At 37.7% G+C, this 17900-nt stretch overlaps 2 protein-coding genes across 2 annotated transcripts; one reads left to right on the top strand and one right to left on the bottom strand.

The window, feature by feature from the left end:
- Positions 1–8653: 8653 nt before the first annotated feature.
- On the top strand, positions 8654–14545 carry LOC132176422 (beta-ketoacyl-[acyl-carrier-protein] synthase III A, chloroplastic). The gene is made up of 8 exons (XM_059588618.1): positions 8654–9145; positions 10233–10381; positions 11051–11187; positions 12017–12122; positions 12204–12322; positions 13053–13117; positions 13207–13429; positions 14111–14545. Exons 1-8 carry the CDS (start codon positions 8952–8954, stop codon positions 14330–14332), a joined length of 1215 nt encoding a protein of 404 aa, XP_059444601.1. The 5' UTR covers positions 8654–8951; the 3' UTR covers positions 14333–14545.
- A 454-nt stretch (positions 14546–14999) lies between these two features.
- On the bottom strand, positions 15000–16824 carry LOC132175361 (probable xyloglucan galactosyltransferase GT19). The gene is made up of 2 exons (XM_059587290.1): positions 15761–16824; positions 15000–15584 (listed from the first exon to the last, which is right to left on the bottom strand). Exons 1-2 carry the CDS (start codon positions 16654–16656, stop codon positions 15161–15163), a joined length of 1320 nt encoding a protein of 439 aa, XP_059443273.1. The 5' UTR covers positions 16657–16824; the 3' UTR covers positions 15000–15160.
- Between the last annotated feature and the right edge of the window lie 1076 nt (positions 16825–17900).

Below are 17900 nucleotides of genomic sequence, written 5' to 3'. Positions count from 1 at the left end.
AAGAGGATGAAGCTAGTAATTGTTGGTGTACATACGCCGGTCAGGCTATGTTTGAAGTTGAGTGCATGGAAAAAAAATTTGTTGTAGATGTGGATGGCAGAACCTGTGGATGCAGGAAATGGGATGTAATTGGTATCCCATGTTCTTATGGCATTTCTACCATTTTACACCAAGGTGGAGACCCAGCCGAATATTTGAGTGATTACTATGGCAAGGAGAAGTACTACAAGTCATATGACTACACTGTCTTCCCTGTGCCAAGTGAAGATCAGTGGCCAATAAGCAACCAACCAAAGATTGAGCCACCAAAGATGAGGGCAACTTCTGGCAGACCTAAAAAAATTAGACAAAGGGGTACGGATGAACTAAGAAATGCTTATTCAATTAGGAGGGGGGGCCACAAGAATCAATGTGGGTACTGCATGAAGCTTGGTCACAACAAGAGGTCATGTGTAGCCAGGCAGAGACAAGAGGAACGAAGGTCATGTGTCAGAAAGTACTATAGAGATAATGCATCAACTTACTGGAATTTGGACATGAAAATGGTTTATTCATTGAGAATATTTACTGTTTAGTGTTTACTGCATAATGTTCAATTTATTAAATTAGTTTGTGTATTTTGTTTGTTGATTGTTTGTGTTTGTAGTTGGATGGATCTTCAACTGCCACTTCATCTACTGGCAGGAAAAAGAGAAAAGTGAACACACCATCAAGTTCAAACAGGGCAGGGAGATCACAATCTGGTGGATGTTCAACATCTATAAGTCAAACACCTCCACATCCTGAATCCCAGCTTGCATTCAGGCCAGCCTCACATGTTGCATCACTGCATGTCTCATATACTGCATCCCAGCCTACAGCACAGCCTGCATTTAGGCCAGCCTCACCGAATGCACTACTGCATGTCTCACAGCCGGCATTTAGGCCATGTGAAGAGATTGCATTACAGTAATAGTCACAGCCTGTGGGAGTAGCAACTTCTGTCAGCCAGCATGTGAGAGCTGCACCTTCTGCCACCTAGCCAGTCAGAAAAGCAACAAATTATGCATACAAACCGAGTGTGAGTAATTTTTCATATTCTTTCTATAAATTAAACCCTTAAACAAAAATTAGGGGCCTGATTGTATGTGATTAATTGCAGGCATCTACCATATTTGGGAATAAGAATAAAAGAACACTAGGGTTGGCCACAAGGACAAGAGCAGGTGGTAGGTTGAGGGAACTTGTTAGTAGTGGAAGAGAACCTACCAAGCAAAAGATTGTAGTTGACTTGACTGATAACCCTGCTGGGCCACCCCCAATTCCAGGTGGTGGACCAGTATGCGCTTGGGGGCCTCCCAAAGCAAGTGGTATTACATTTCGTACTGCCCCACCTGATTTTGACATACAAAAGGGAAAAATGACAGCTCTTGACCATCCACCAGGTTTTCAGGAACATGTTAGAAGAATGGATAGGGGGAAAGATAAGTCCACCAAAACAGTGAAGGATAAAGGGAAGCAGAAGATGCAGTAACCATGACATAAATAGTCGTTTGCTGAAATTGTTTGTCTCAGTTTGTACTGTTTTATTGGTAACTACTTGCTGTGTGTTGGGGTATTTTCAAAACATTGTAATGTATTTAGGGTTGATGGCAAAGTATGTTTTGACAACATTTTATGCAAGTTGAAGCTTGGTGTTGTGTTTAGGTACATTAGGTGTAAATTTAGGTGTAAATTTTGTAGTGCTTGCATTGATATAAATTGTAAGTTAATTTTGATTGGCCATGTATGTTTTGAATACATTTGGTGTAAATTTAGGTGTAAATTTTGTAGTGCTTGCATTGATATGAATTGTAAGTTAATTTTGATTGGCCGTGTATGTTTTGAATACATTTGGTGTAAATTTAGGTGTAAATGTTGTAGTGCTTGCATTGATATGAATTGTAAGTTAATTTAGGTGTAAATGGTGTTCATCGCATTTGGACCAAATTTTGGTGTTTGATTGGTAGTGATTGCATTGACATGAATTGTAGGTTAATTTTGATGCCCATGTATGTGTTCAACTCATTTGGACCAAATTTTGGATTAGAATTAAATAAGGAATGGTCTTAAGTAGTTGTGATTAAATATATATGCTGCTTGCATTGATTTTGATAGTTGGAATAGGTTAGGAGTTTGAACACATTTGGTGTAAATTTGGTAGTGCTTGACAACATGTGGATGACAATATTTAGCCAATGTTTTATTTCCCAATATTAAGGTAACACAACAACAAGCAATAACATCAATTGGGGTCAATAACATCAATTAAGAGGACAAATCTATTTCTTCACTAGAGTCAATTGTTTCAACAAAATCCATCTATTTCAATACAATCACTAGCAAATGTGCCAACAAAATCCATCCATTTCAATACTAGAGTCAATCGTGCCAACAAAATCCATACAAACCATAACAAATATTACAACCTAACTAATACCTAAAAAACATTACCAAAATGGTTAATTCATACAAGTCTGATACAAATAAACAAAACAAAATGTCTATCTCAGCTGCTTAACATCAGCCTTGATGCAAGTCCATTAGAAAAACGGAAACACATCACTACAACAACAAGACACCAAAAAGATGCAAGTGCAACTCGAAACTGTAGCTACATCCAACGATACTCAGTCTCAACCCTTTGAAGTTTAACTTCAAAATTTGTAGCATCAACTTCAATTTTGGACTTGTATTCAGCAAGCTCAAGCTTGCATTTGAAGATTTCCATTGCCCTTTAGGACTTCAACTCGTTTTGCCACTCCATCAACATCGACATCACTCGATTACCGCACACACAAATTTCAGGTTCAACCCATTTAAAATAGTTGTAACCACGATTTTTTTCATTCTGCATAATCACATAAATTACGGTCACAAAAATTAGGGTTTACCCAATTAATACAGAATTTTGGCATAACGGGGATGAGCTTCAATTCATGTGAAAAAATAAATTCTAAAACACATCTTACCAAATAATTAACACAAGCATAAAACCTTTTACCATAATTTTTACTTGTTGATGCAGTTTTGATAACTGTTTTGCTCCCACATTTGCAAATGGGATAGCTCGATCCTGAATCGCATAACTTACCCTTGGATTGCTCCATATTTCACCGTCGTCACCTCGCCTGTACTGGGTACTGGGTAATTTTGCCGGTGGATGATAGAATCGACTTTCACCGGTACTGGGTATCCCCGTCGTGTGGGATTCTTCACCGTCGAGACGCATGTGACTCCCAGCTAGATCCTCAGCTTTGTTTCTTCGACTTCCTTCCTAATCTTTTCCAATGGATGGCTGGAACCCAGTGATTTTTTTCTACAGCTTGGGTAGTGGGTCTTCGTGCTCCTCGTTCTTAGTTGTTTCTTGCACGGCTTGGGTAGTGGGTCTTCGAGCTCTCTCATTCTCGGTGGTTTATTGCACAGCTTGGGTAGAGGGTCTTCGATCTCTCTCGTTCTCGGTGGTTTCTTGCACGGCTTGGGTAGTGGGTCTTCGAGCTCTCTCATTTTTGGTGGTTTCCTCGACAGCTTCAGTAGTGTTTAAGTCTTATATGTGGGTACTTTGTGAGTGAGGGTGAGTGAGTGTGAGGGCAAAAGGGGTAAGTGAAGGCTAAAAAATCATGTGAATGTCACGTGATGTGCGTTCCATTTGGTCTTAACGCTTCAGATAGATGGAAGGGCCCTATTTGAGAGAAAATGGAAGTTTAGGGGTCAAAAATGAGAGTTTTTGAAGTTCAGGGGGGTTTGCAAAATCGGCCGGAAGTTCAGGTAGGCTTAGTGAAGTTTCCCCTTAATTTTATTTTAATTTGGGCTTCTCTATATGCATGATGGTTGTATAACAGTGAGAATTAATTAATCTTAATATTTATATTCAATAATTATGAATTTCTTATCTTGTCTTATAAATTCTTTTATATTGATTGAACTCAATCCTTCATATTTTTTGTGATTATGTGAATGATTGTTATACAACGATTTTAATTGACATATGATCAATAGAATTAGATAGACCATTCCTAGGGAAGACGATTTGTACTACACCCTAGTTTAGTGTAATTTAGGTAGACAGTTCTTACCGACAGTTCTTACCAACCGAAGATGAGTTATACTATTCCATTGATTGTATGTATCATATTAAGGAATTAGATAGGCCATACCTAGGTAATATGGATCGTACCGCATCTTAGTAGTTATGTGGATGGTCCATACCAACCGAAGATGAGTTATACTTATTCCTTAATGATAGTATTTTATTGATTACTCGAGTGAGACGAGCCATATATCATGCATAATATGAATTTTCCTTATTACTTTATGATTGACCAATGTTACACGGTTAGTGGTGAAATCAACCTCCTATTCTATCTCTCATCACATCTATCTTTACTTTTATGTCTTTATTTATGCATTTACTTTATAGATCCAAAACCAAACAAACATCTTTTATATTGAGTTATATTTAATCTTGGAAAGCTTGATAACAACATCCTCGTAGTCCTTGAGGCTTGACACCCTCTATATAGCCCTATCCTACAAGGATTCGTTCTATTGCGAGTGATTATTTTTATTATTGATATATTTTGGTATACAAAAATACCGCATCAACTTGTCTTGGTCATGAGAAGTAGGGATGCTTCAGGTTAATATGTTGAGAGTATTGGCAGGGTTATGCCATACACCGAACAAGACCACATAAGTAATCATTTGTTTATAGTGTCATAAAAAATGATGTATGTGCATGAAGGCTTAACATTTACTCTAAATCCTGAGGAGCTCATGAACTCAGATGTGAAGTGTAGGTTACTTAGATGTCTCAAAGAGTGAGACCTATCATCGGTCGAAACAACGTCAATACATTAGGTAATCGCATATAGCATTGTGGTAACACCAACTTCATGATGGAATCCAAATCCTTTGTCCGAGAACAAAGAGATAAGGAATATTCCCCTTGTTTTAGATTTAATGGGAAAGACGATCATAAACCTCAGGCCCGAGTATTTTCACTAGGTAGACTGAAAACTTATACATGTACAAGGTGAGATGTATTCTCACAAGGTGCATAAGGATAATCATGAATTTAAATCAGCGATTTAATGAAAAGAGGTAGTGAACAAAGTGCCAGTTCATAGACTTTGCTTCGCCTATGAAATGATTTCATGGAGGGATAATATGTAATTAATAAAAACATCATAAGGATTAATTGATTAAATAAAAAATAATCATTAGAGTACAGTCATAATGATTTAGTTTAATTGTGATTAAATAAAGTCGTGTGACATGGTCTAGGAAGACATGGTCATAGGCCTATGAAGCTAATGATATTTTTCCTTTAGGTCCCTATTTGAGCGGATATAAATTGACAGACAATGTTCCTCAATTACATATTTATTTATTATGATGTTTTATTTTAATAAAACATGGGCTAGAAGATTTATTAATCTTATTGGTTATTTGGAGAAATTGGATTTGGGAATTAAATAAAGCACTGAGCTCATAATTTAATTCTTACAGGCCAAAGAATTAAAATAAACCTTAGGCTTATGATTTTAATTCTATAAGCTTGTAAATAAACTTTGAACTTAATGGAATCTAGTCCAAGAGCCGAAGTTAAGTGAAAGGAGGCATTGGGCTTGAGGATAAAACCCAAGCCTAAGAGCTAAACTAAGTGGGAGTGGGCTAGGGCTAAACCCTAGCCCTAGTCGCATGGGGAGAGAATAATCTATTCCCATGGCCGGCCACTAGAGGAGTGGCAAGGAGTGTAAATACTCCTTGGCCGACTTCCCCTAGGATTGGGATTTCTAATCCCAGTCCCACATCACATGGTTTAAAATTCTTTTTCTCCTAGGATCCCATTATTATAAATAGATGTTCAATTGAGAAGCAAAAGATACAACACTAAAACAATTCATAAGATTGTGATTTTGTGAAAACAAAAACACAACATCACTTTCCCACATGAGTGAATACACGACCTAGGAAGAGTTTTCTCTCTCTAAGTTTTGCTTCTAGTTTTCTCTTGTTCTTGAGAAAACTTTGTGAGCCAATAATAACAATCATATTCAGTCATCAAAGAGAAGATCTAATGGAGCAATCTTCTACCCAAGTGTTTGAAGATCTTGAAGACCTTGATGAACTCCCAAGTTATCAAAGGTTCCTTATGATTACAATGAGGAACATAAAGATGTTCTTCTAGTTCATGAATGGACTCATATTTGAAGTTCTTAGTTGTTGGAACTTCAACTACTCAACCCCACACCATGGGAAGAACAAATGCACACTCCTACGCCCCAATGCCTAGGAGAGGCTGAAGCTACATGTAAGTAATCTAACTTATATAGTTATCTTTAGATCTAAATATGTTTGTCTTGACGATAAAAGGTCTTGGGGATTGTGTTTTATTCTGTTGCGTAAAAAGAAATTTTTTTGAAATTTACGCAAACGATCCCAACATAATCCATCTACCCAAACCAACCCTAAATAATCCTAACTCAGTGTAAAACATATGCACAAGTCATTAAGCAAAAAATCAACGAAAACCCTAAATTTTAGAAATAAAATAAACCTTAAAATTTTCTCAACCAATAGGTAAAACGTGCACATACCTTGTTAAAATCAATTGTATGATCTTGAATTTTGAAGAGAGGAGGCCAAAAACCACTTTCGAGAAGATTGGGTTGAGGGCGTTTGTGCTTGCCTCCTAGCTGACTATCTTTGTGGAGTGAAACTCCTCACTGATCCTCCGGTAGACTTCTTCAAAGATGTAGAATGAATGGTTGTAGATGGTGTAACGTTCAACACATCAAGAGACTTCCTCCCTTGAATTCAATTCCAACGTTAGAGAATTATTTGGTTGGAGAAAAACACCTTCAAACTCTAGAGAAAATCTCCCAAAAAGTATGCAGTGACCAGTGACATAAAATGGAACTTATAGTTAAGAGATTTTATTCATCACGTCATAACGGGATTTATTTTGTGTTAAGACGTGGTGAACAAAAGACGCAGACATAAGTTATGGAATTTTTCACCTCTTTTTGGGAAATGAGTCACGTCATAACGTGAAGAGTAAACTCTTTGCAATCCCGTCATGTCTACGTTCGGACGCCCCATCCAACGTGTTGGCCGAGAGCTTTTCCCAAAGTCTCATCACATGCCCGTTCTGACGTGCCGTCTAAAGCATAGGCCGAGAGTAATTCTCTAAATCCTATCATGAGCCCATTTTTATGTGCCATCCAATGCTTAGGTTGAGAACAAAACCCTGAGTCCCGTTACAAGCTTGTTCTAACGCACATCCAATGAAAGCTGTTTTCGCACAAAACTAGCAATCTTACAAAATGGTTTTAAAGAGCAAATCTCATACAAGGATATTTTGCATTGAATAAAGCCAAACTAAACCTAACGGTAGCTCTTAGGACAATTCACAATGGTAGATGTAAATGACCAACACCAAATCATCCAAAAATTCTTTGTCTCTATTCTCTCTCTCTTTTCTTCAGCTTTTCTTCTCCTATTTTATATTACTCATAAATGTTTACACAACCAATCACTCATCCATCCTCCTCCTCCACGCCTAACCTCGACCACCATAGTACGGTCCCCTCTAACACCATTGCAACTGTTAATCATGGAGGTCATAGAGGAGGTGTTGATGTCAGCAAAGACCACCTATGCCTTGTCGTAGTCTAGGTGGAGCCACTTGCTTCGCAACGAGAACGTGTGATTAGCATTCCAATCACACTGTCAAATCGTCGTTTCCTTCTAGAAGTTCATGATTGTTGAAGCATTGACAACGCTGGGGGATGCCACATCTGGATCGCACAATCTATTGGATGGTTCGTTTGTTGAGCTTGTCCATGGGGTTGAGGTTGAAGTTCTTATGATAAGTGGGTCTAACCCGGGTTGATCTAATTGACATGTATGAACTGTAAACATAAAACCGACTTAGAGCTTATTTGAGATTACGTTTGGAAAATAGAGCTTTTAAGTCAAAAAAGCTTTTGGGCAAAAGCTTCATTTTTAAGCTTTTGTCAAAAGTATTTTTTTTTGGCAATTTTTAGGTTTTTTGGACCTTTAAAAGTACTTTTAATTGTTTTACCAAACTAATACCTTTTTTTCAAACGAATTTTTTGAGTGTTAAAAACATTTTTAGATCCCTCAAATGCAATACCAAACAAGCCCTTAGAGCCTAAATAGAGTAGTTAAAGCGTGTTGTCTAAGGGGGAGACCATGGCAATAGTGGTTTCAAAAGGGACATACAGAGAGAAAGTGAAGGTAAATTAGAACCAACAAAATAAGATTTTTCAAATGAAATGATGTAACTTATATCATTAAATACAACAAAATAAATTTTTTTAATTTTATTTTAATCTACTCCCCTGAAATTAGGCTTGGCTTAATTACAACGGTACTGGTGGAAAGATTTAAGCTACATCCTCATGCAATAGATGCGAAATCGAGTTTTCACATTCTCACTCCAACCTATAGGACCCTTAACGGCCAACCATTGACATAGAGCCAAGTATATAGAATAGGGGTATTGAAGTAAAAAACAAAGCTCTTTGGAATTGCCGAACAGAGCATGACTCACTCTCTTTTACGTTTTAAATAAGAGAGAGAAATAGGCAAAAGGAGTTTTCCGACTTAACTCAAGTTGGGTTTGGCAAAATCGCCCATTTCTGTATCTGCTTCGGAGCTTCCGAAGATTATATAAAAAAAAAGTCTTAAGAGAAAACGGTGTTCCTCTGTCACCTATTGATCTTTTGTCCCTCTCATGGGCTCTATATACTCTGTATATCACATTCTTCTTCATCTTCTTCATCTTCTTCTTCTTCTTTGACATAGAAGTTGAAAAATATCATATCTTTCATTCCCTTTCCTTCCGTCCATATATATTTTGTTTTTCTCGTTGTTTATTTCGTTTTGGGTAGTGGGTGTAAATGGCCAATGCATCTGGGTTCTTTACTCCCTCAGTTCCCAGCTTGAGAAGGAGGATTCAACCTTCGATAGCGATTTACCGATCTGGGCTTTGCTCCCCTGAGGGATTCTCCAAGAGGGTAATCTGCTCCGGCACCATTCATGGCGAAGAGAAGCTTTCTTCTGGTGCTTCCCCTTCTGAATCTCGGATACCCAGGTGAGTTTCATCTCTGATTTCTTTTGTATTTTGGCGATTCATCAGTTCTTGTATTAATCTTTAAAGCGTATAGGTTTTGAATGCAATTGGGTTAGAATATACTAGCGGAGTTTGTAGGAAATTGTTTGAGGAGGTGTAATTGGGTTATCATTTATGATATCTATTTGAAAGCCTATGAATGGATTCAAGATTTTTATTCTGGCTTTTGGGTTTTTGGAAAGATTTTTGGTTGGATGACCTTCTTCTTCATGTCTAGTTCTACTCACTTTGCTTGTTCTTCTCGGTAGAGAAGTTGGATGGTGGCATTTTGTCTGCGGATTTTAGTTTCGCTGCTATCTTTTTCTTTCCCTTCCCTATCACCCTTTTAAGAAAACTTTGCATGCATGGAAGATCATATGGAGTGAAAGAGATTCTTCTCGTCTAAGATGGTCTATATATGTTATATATCCTTTACAACATTGTCTTCGTAAATTATTTCATCTTGCAGAAACATTTGCAATTTACATCATTGCTAGCATACTCATGAGAGGTGGACATTTTTCAAATCCATATGCATGGTTTGGCTGTCTATAAGGTTTTCATGGGGGGAGTGATGTCCCAGTATGACATATTGGAAAGCTGAACTTACAGGGATATGATATTCTAAAACAGAAGCCTTTGTTTGTTCCCCCATTTGAGTCAGAGACCTGAATTTTATATGCTTCCTAGCATTCTTATTTGGCTGAATAAGAATAGGAAATGCAATATCCTTTGGATGTCACACTCATTTTGGGGTAAAGAGTCTCATGCCATTAGTTTTAAATGTCACAAGCATTTCATGGTTAAGAGTTTCTGTCATTAACTTCTCATTATTCTTCTTGCAATTAGCTTTTTATGTTTTGTTTTATGGAACTTCTTTGTTTTTAGAGGCCCAATTGTGTCTCCTTGAAGGCCATAGATGTTTTGGTTGTAGTATGTTTTAGAAGTCCAACCCCACTTTGATATCTGATTGGATTCAATGGAAATAAATTTTTGAATTAGAAAATGACAATCTGACTTATCAAAAAAAATTATACTGATCCCATACTTTAAAAACGTCTATTAACAGGCTGGTCAGCAAAGGCTGCAAATTGGTTGGTTGTGGCTCAGCAACACCCACTCTGAAGGTTTCCAACGATGATCTTGCAAAAGTTGTTGATACTTCTGATGAATGGATATCTGTTCGAACTGGGATTCGTAATCGACGAGTTCTTTCAGGTCAGTTCTTACTTGTAGGCATGATGGTGCCATATTTTGGATAGTTGTGAGTGGTTTGTGTTGACTTTTCTTGGTTCTAGCCAAAAATAAATAAACAAATAATGGTGGCTTTGCTCAAAATGTGAGCTTGAGCCTGGGGAAGGCAGTTCAGCTTGATCAGTCTGGGCCTAGCTAGGCTGAGCTTGACTTGATTGAGTTTTTGCTGATTGTCTGATCACAATTCTTGTTTCCTACCCAAGATGATCTCTTAAGTCAATCATTAAGGCTGTACCAACTTTTTATCTAAGAGTTCAAAAGACATGGCGGATTTGACCTGGTTGAATATAAAATGGTGTTTTAGTGCTTTTGTTTCGGGATAATTTAATGTCTAGATGTGTTTTGATTGGACAGCAGATATTATGTATATCTATTTGTTGGTCTTCTTATCTATGGCACAATTGTTTTGAAATGGGAAGCTTAATTTCTTTATGTAGTTATATTGATTTCCTTGTTCTTTTTACTAATTCTAGTTAGGTGTTTCCTTTTATATATTTCTTGTGTACTTAGGGGTGCCTTACGCTTTTAATGATATTTGTCGATTATTTATATATAAAAAAAAAGTTCTTTATGCAATGGCATCTTAATTTTTGGAAAGTGTGAATGACTTTTATTTTAATGTTGCTCTTGCAGGCAAAGATAGCTTGACGGCTTTAGCGGTAGAGGCATCAAGGAAAGCTCTTGAGATGGCGCAGGTTGATCCTGATGATGTGGACCTAGTCTTGATGTGCACATCAACACCCGAGGATCTTTTTGGTAGTGCTCCTCAGGTATAAAGATCTGGGATGAAATATTCTGACATTTGGATCAAATTGAAAGATCAATCATATTAATAGTTAAGGCTGAGCAGCATGTATGTCTTAGATAATCTAGGGGTGCTTGCTTCTGTCATTCTGAGCAATTTTGCATGCACATGGCAAGATGCAAAAATGATTTTGTGCTGTCTATTTTTGAAGGAACTTTGACAAATTGCAAACTTTATGTATTTATTGCTACGCGATGTTGGGTGCATAACTTGAAGTAATGAAGGATTTCTTTTAGAAATTCTGTTTTTTTTTTTTTAAAATAATAATAATTTTTAATTTTTAATTTTTCAAATATATCTGACACAGACACATCTTTCTTTGTTTTAGAAAGTGTCTTCTATACTATGATTTATATGGATACTCCTGTTTCAAAAAGGGGTCCATGCATTCTGAATGATGGGATTATGAGGGTACCTGTATTAAAAAAAAAAAAAAAATAGATATTTGTAATTGATAGAGATGCCTCTCTTACTAGTTAATGCCAGATATAGTTTTAGAGTAGGGGCTGACTTAGCTAAGCTAAGTAGTAAGCCCTACAAGGCTGGCTTGGTTGAACTTAAATAGGGCTTTTGGGCTTAACTTAAGCTCAACTTCCCCTAACTGCCCCTCCCAAGCTTGGTTTGTCTAGGCTTTGGTTTAATCAATTGGACCTTTATATTTCTTAAGTGAATTTTTTTATGAATAACTAGTCGAGGGTATGCTGCCCAAGAACATAAATTGCTTCTACTTTAGTTGGTATATAACCACTCTTAAGACTTTTCTATGCTCCTTTTTGTTGTATTGTAATTGTCAGATCCAAAAAGCACTTGGCTGCAAAAGAAATCCTTTGGCTTATGATATTACAGCTGCATGTAGCGGATTTGTGTTGGGTCTAGTATCGGCTGCTTGTCACATTAGGGGTAATGGATTTGTCTTCATTGCTGTAGTGGGGTCTGACTTTTGGGACTAAAATAATCTAACTCTACCTCTGTAAATTGCAGGAGGCGGATTTCAAAATGTTCTGGTTATTGGAGCTGATGCCCTTTCTCGATATGTTGATTGGACGGATAGAGGTACTTGTATTCTCTTTGGAGATGCTGCTGGTGCTGTGTTAGTGCAGGTAATGGTCTAGTCCGACAATCTAGTTGTTGATATAATTATGATGATTTTGTCTCTATAAGGAGGCCTTGTCATAAAGTTAGTAAAAGTTTAGACTTGGTTTAGATGATGTAGCAGTTTGATTTCTCAGTTGAGAATTGTGAGCTCTTAACCTTGTTTTCAGACTTGTTTCTGTTTTTTTTTTTTTTTTTTTAAAGTAATTGATATATCATTAAAAGCGTAAGGTGCACCCAAGTACACAGAAAGTATACTAGAGAAACACCTAGGTAGAAGGAGAAAAAAGAACAATGAGCTTTTTTTCTAGTTGATTTACTTTTTGTCTTTCACATTATGGCCAGAAAGTCAAATATTACTTCTTGTCATCTGTTCTAATTGAAGGCCAGGTTCTATATGAGACTTCTATGATGATGTCATTACTCCATATTGAAAAATTGGGGAATCAGAGGGATCCAACACCTAGATGCTCACCCCCACCTGGTACTCATAATGTATTCTTCTCTGTAACTTGGCTTTACACTCTTAGGGCCCAAGAGGTTAAAAAGATGAATGCTGACTGGTTAGACAATTGTTTTCAGCTCTAATCTCCTATATCTTGTACAATTTATGACACTAGGTTTGATCTCCCTTGTACTTTCTCTGGGAGTTCTGATTTAATTGTTGCTTAAGGATGATAATTACCTCATACCTGCTTCTATTAGTTCGTTTATTCTGATATAACAACTATTCTGCAGGCCTGTGACAGTGAAGAAGATGGTTTATTTGGTTTTGACCTGCATAGTGATGGTGATGGCCAAAGGCATGTGATTCTAATATTCGTGACTAAAACAAACTTTTCACTTCCTTCTATGAGGACTGTGACTGAGCACGTGACTTCCTTTTATGCAGACATCTAAATGCCAGCATCAAAGAAAATGAAGCAGATAATGCGTTAGGATCAAATGGTTCAGTGTTAGGCTTCCCTCCAAGGCGCTCCTCATATTCCTGTATTCAAATGAATGGCAAAGAGGTCTTTCGATTTGCTGCACGATGTGTGCCACAGTCAATTGAGTCAGCCCTTGGAAAGGCTGGCCTCCATGGATCAAGCATTGATTGGTTACTGCTTCATCAGGTATACTAGATACTACCTACAAAAAATTTTAAACAGAAAGTTGTGTTTAAAGCCTAAGATATATATGGTCACTCATATTCTACCATGGAAATCTATCAAGAGTTTAGTTCATTAAACAATGTCGTCTGGTACATGATTTTTTTTTTTTTTTTTTTTTGCCTTAAAAACAGCTATGAGGATAGTCTAGGTGAGAAATATTTAATTTGTCCAAATCATTATTTTTTAAAGGTTATAGCATATATTTCTCTCTTGAAGGGACAAAAAAATCTGGGTCTGGACTTATGCTTTGATATTCCCTGCAGTCGTGTGTCGGAATATCTAAGCCGAGTAACTTTGTCTAATCTTTCTTGATGTCAAAAGAAAGCTGATCAGATCCACTCCATTTTCGAATTGCTTATAAAGTGTATTAATTAGTTGGTCTAAAATAGAAAATGGTGTAATAAATAATGCTGATGGTTGGTCTAAAGTAGAAAATGGTGTAATAAATAATGCTGATAGTTGGTCTAAAGTAGAAAATGGTGTAAGAAATAATGCTGAACTTTATTTATCCGCTCATAATGAAGCTATACTGGAAGAAGTCATTGTTTGGAAGGAGTTGGATACAATGTTGATATGTTTGTTATGCATTGTACCTATATTGGCGGTGATGCAGTACTAATGAGAGATGATTGATAAATGCAGGCAAACCAGAGGATCATTGATGCTGTTGCTGCACGTTTACAAGTCCCACCAGAACGGGTCATATCAAATTTGGCGAACTATGGCAACACAAGTGCTGCTTCCATTCCATTAGCATTGGATGAAGCTGTCCGAAGTGGGAAGGTCAAGGCAGGCCATACCATAGCTGCCGCCGGCTTCGGAGCGGGTCTTACATGGGGTTCTGCCATTATCAGATGGGGATAAACCTCCATTTTCCAGCCCAATCACCCTACTAACACAAGAGAAAATATTTTGAGTATGAGGTGTAGTTCTCCAATTCCTTATGTGCTGCTCTCCATTTACTTTCCCCAAAAAAAAAAGCAGGCATATTCTCCATAAGCCCCTTTTTGTTTGTTTGGCTTTTGATACGTTTTAGCTTTTGCAAACTCAATAAATTTTATTCTTTTCGACAGTCCATTAATGTACTTGTTTTTATATCTCCCATAGCCTTGGTTGTGAATGCGTTATTTACTTTTAATACCTAAAAAGTTGTGCAACCCAATAAAAAAAAAAAAAAAAAAAAACACGGATTTGTTTAGTAAAAAGTTTAAAAGTATTTTGTTGACTTTTTACTCTAAAAAGGATCAAAAATTCACTTTTGTAAAAAGCTTAAAAATTAAACTTTCTCAAAAAGCTCTTCCTTCTAATACAATTTCCAAGCGGCCGAGTAAAAAGATTGGCATGGTCATGAATGGGTGTCAATATGTTGAATTATGATTCTCTCCATTTCATTTGAACTGAATAATATCTAGTTAGTTATATTGTTTGTTTTCTCAAAAAATGAAAAGACAATAGTACCCTTCCAAATATAACTAACTGGATATTATCGGTCGAAGAAGATCTAATTCCCAATATGTTGGTGAAACAGCTTTTGTTTTTACTTGATGATCTATAAATATGTTCTCTTCTACTTAACCAAACAACTTCAAATTACAAAATTGAGATACAAAAGAATCTAATATAATCTTCCTTGCACTTGTGCAATGAACTATTGTGAAGTAAAAGGAAATTAAAAATAAATAAATAAATAAGTTACTCAAATGCCACTTCTTCTTCAAACCTAGATTTAATCCTGTGTAAGGTAGCCTCAATTGCAATGTCAAATGCATCTTTGGTTGCCCTGAAATTGAAGGAACTCCCATGCCTCCTGTACATAACCCTCGGCATTAACTCTATCACTTTCTCTCTCATCCTCCTAACTCTTGTTCTTGGTATACCCATTAACACCTCTACAATTCTCAGTCCCTTAAACACCACCTCCTCCTTCGGTATAAAGACAGAAAACTCCCTGTATATCTCTTCCGGCAAATGCCACGTGTACTGCAACTTCGCCGACAATTCCTCGAAGAAGACCGGTATGCAGCCGGCGAGAAGGCTATCAAAAGTGGACCTCCGCGTGGGTGTGTCCCCGGGCGGTTGCAAGCAAAAGGTCGCTTGCAACATAGGCTTCATATATCTGTTTTTTTTTTTTAATATAAATATAAATTAAATGATTAATTTTCAATGAAGAGATATGATATTGAGAAAAAAAAAAAAAATCCAAAATTCAAATTTTGTCTGGTTATTTATCTTTTATTTAATTTAAATGAATGTTAAATTAGAAATTAATGATTAAATTCGTTGAAGATATACCTTATTGGATCGTGCTCACACACCCCATTGGAGCAATCCACGACCTCGCACAGCTTCACGTACGCACCAAGATACTGAGTCACATTACTGGTACACTCGTTCCTAATGCTCCGCCGGATGTTCGGCGTGGCGGAGATCCCTCCGCCGCCGGCGAAGAGCATAAAGGTGGACCTCCGGGAGCGCCTCACGCGGCGCATCCACGACTCCAAGAAGGCGAGGGACGGCGGGTGAAACGACGTCGGGTAAGGGACGGCGTGGTCCTGCCAAGGCCAAGCTCTGGCCTCCAACGTCAAAGCCGTGACGTTGTAGAACTCGGGGAGTTGGAGGAAGGAAGTGCCCCACGAGGGAGGATCGTTGCGCAAAGGTTGCGAGAAGTCCCAGGAAGGCCTTGCCATTACCAGGAAATGGTCGTGGCCTTCACGGCGAGCCCATATGCCGGGGCTGTCGTATTGGAGAAAATCGAACAATTCGAGGCCGTGGTCGGCGCTGGCATTGACGTCGGGGCCGTAGAGGTAACGGAGGGCGTCGATGGCGGCGTAGTAAGGGAGATAGACGGCGTTGGCGGCATTGGGATCGGCGGTGAGGCAAGAGTACTCGAGCATGCGGCGGTGGAAGATGAGCTCGAGCATGAGAGGGTCAGTGCGGAACCAGCTGCGGGAGAGAGGATGGGTCTTGTGGCCGAGGCCGTGGTTGGGAAGATAGGGGCAGAAATTGTCGAAGAGAGGATATTGGGAGCAGTTGAACAAGAGATCCAGATTGAACCGCGTGGGCAGCCGTCTGATGTGGATCCAACGGCCAGTGCAGTCCGTGGTGGTGGTGGGCTGGGAAATGGTCGATTTGAGGAGGAAGAGGAAGAGGAAGATAGTGGCGGTGAGAATTGTGGGTGTGGAGGCCATGGGAGTGGCGATTGGGGGTTAGGGAGAGAGAGCGATGGAGGAAGTTTGGATGTTTTTTCTACGGTGGTGGTGAAGGTGAACCATTGATGATGCTTTTTCTTTTTCTTTAGTTGAAATGATCGTCTTTTTTTTGACGAATTGTTTTACTTTTTCTTTAACTTTGTTGTGTTGTCTCACTTGTCTGTTGTGGGGAGAGAAAGAAGGAGAGAATGGTGGAAAAAAGGAAAAAACCGAAGGCCATTAGAGAGAGTTTTAAGTGGACAAGTGGACAAGTGGTGGACTCATTTGGTTTGACGCAATATTGTCGGTGAGATGGACAACGGCTCGTGGAAACAAATCTCATCCCATAATAATAATTTTTTTATTTATTTTTTAAGCCCATAGAAAATTTATTTTGCAGAAAAGGGAGGGAGGTCCACTTGAATTATTTTAGGCCTCTTTGTTTGTGAGTTTGCCACACAAACTTCATGCGTGTTGACTATTACCAACATGTGGACAGTTTTTTTTTTTTTTTTTTTCATGCATTCGAATGAGCAGGTTATAGGGTATCAAAACGCTTTGGACCGTAGAATTACTCTTAATTATGTGCGCCATGATAAATGACTGGATGCACTTCACCGGGGCAAAACTAGGATTTGTAATGTGGGGATAATTTTTTTTTTTTTTTTTGGGTTGTTAGGGAGATGGGCGAATTTATATAAATACAAAAAAGCGCACACAAACATATATATAATCTCTTTATTATGTGTGTTTTTTATATAAAATAAAAGTATAGAAGTCTTAGAGCATTTTCAATGGAGGAGTCATATTTTTATGTAAAATAGCTCTTCAAAACTCACTTTTATCTAGTTTAACTAAGCCATTTTTAAATGTCTCTACATCCGATTAGCCATTTTTCTATCTATTCTATTAAAATATTATTAAAAGTAAGAAAAGTTTTGGAAAAAAAAAAGAACATGTGAGGAAAAATGCAAAAAAATTTGGAAAAAAGAGAACATGCAAAGAAAAAGTATGAAAAAGATTTGGGAAAAAACGAAAACAGGTGAGAGAAACAATGAAAAATAAAATAGCTCCCTTAAAAAGTGCTGCTACATTTAGCTTTTCTTTTAGCTCTTCCAATCAAATATCTATTTTACGTTTTTTTTTTTTTGTTAATCCAATGTAGGGTTTTTTTAAACATTTGAAGAGCTATTTTAGATAAAAGTAACATTTGGCTCTTCCATTGGGAATGCTCTTACAAGCAA

The sequence above is a fragment of the Corylus avellana genome, chromosome ca3, assembly GCF_901000735.1.
Source record: "Corylus avellana chromosome ca3, CavTom2PMs-1.0".
Classification (NCBI taxonomy): domain Eukaryota; kingdom Viridiplantae; phylum Streptophyta; class Magnoliopsida; order Fagales; family Betulaceae; genus Corylus; species Corylus avellana.
This window is presented reverse-complemented; position numbering and strand designations above follow the sequence as displayed.

Excerpts from the sequence above, each read along its gene's own strand:
- LOC132176422 (XM_059588618.1), top strand. The coding sequence starts at position 8,952 with ATGGCCAATGCATCTGGGTTCTTTACTCCCTCAGTTCCCAGCTTGAGA. Across the intron at positions 12,123-12,203 it reads GGCTGCTTGTCACATTAGGG|GAGGCGGATTTCAAAATGTT; the intron begins GTAATGGATTTG and ends TGTAAATTGCAG. Across the intron at positions 12,323-13,052 it reads CTGGTGCTGTGTTAGTGCAG|GCCTGTGACAGTGAAGAAGA; the intron begins GTAATGGTCTAG and ends ACTATTCTGCAG.
- LOC132175361 (XM_059587290.1), bottom strand. The coding sequence starts at position 16,656 with ATGGCCTCCACACCCACAATTCTCACCGCCACTATCTTCCTCTTCCTC. Across the intron at positions 15,585-15,760 it reads TGTGAGCACGATCCAATAAG|ATATATGAAGCCTATGTTGC; the intron begins GTATATCTTCAA and ends AAAAAAAAACAG.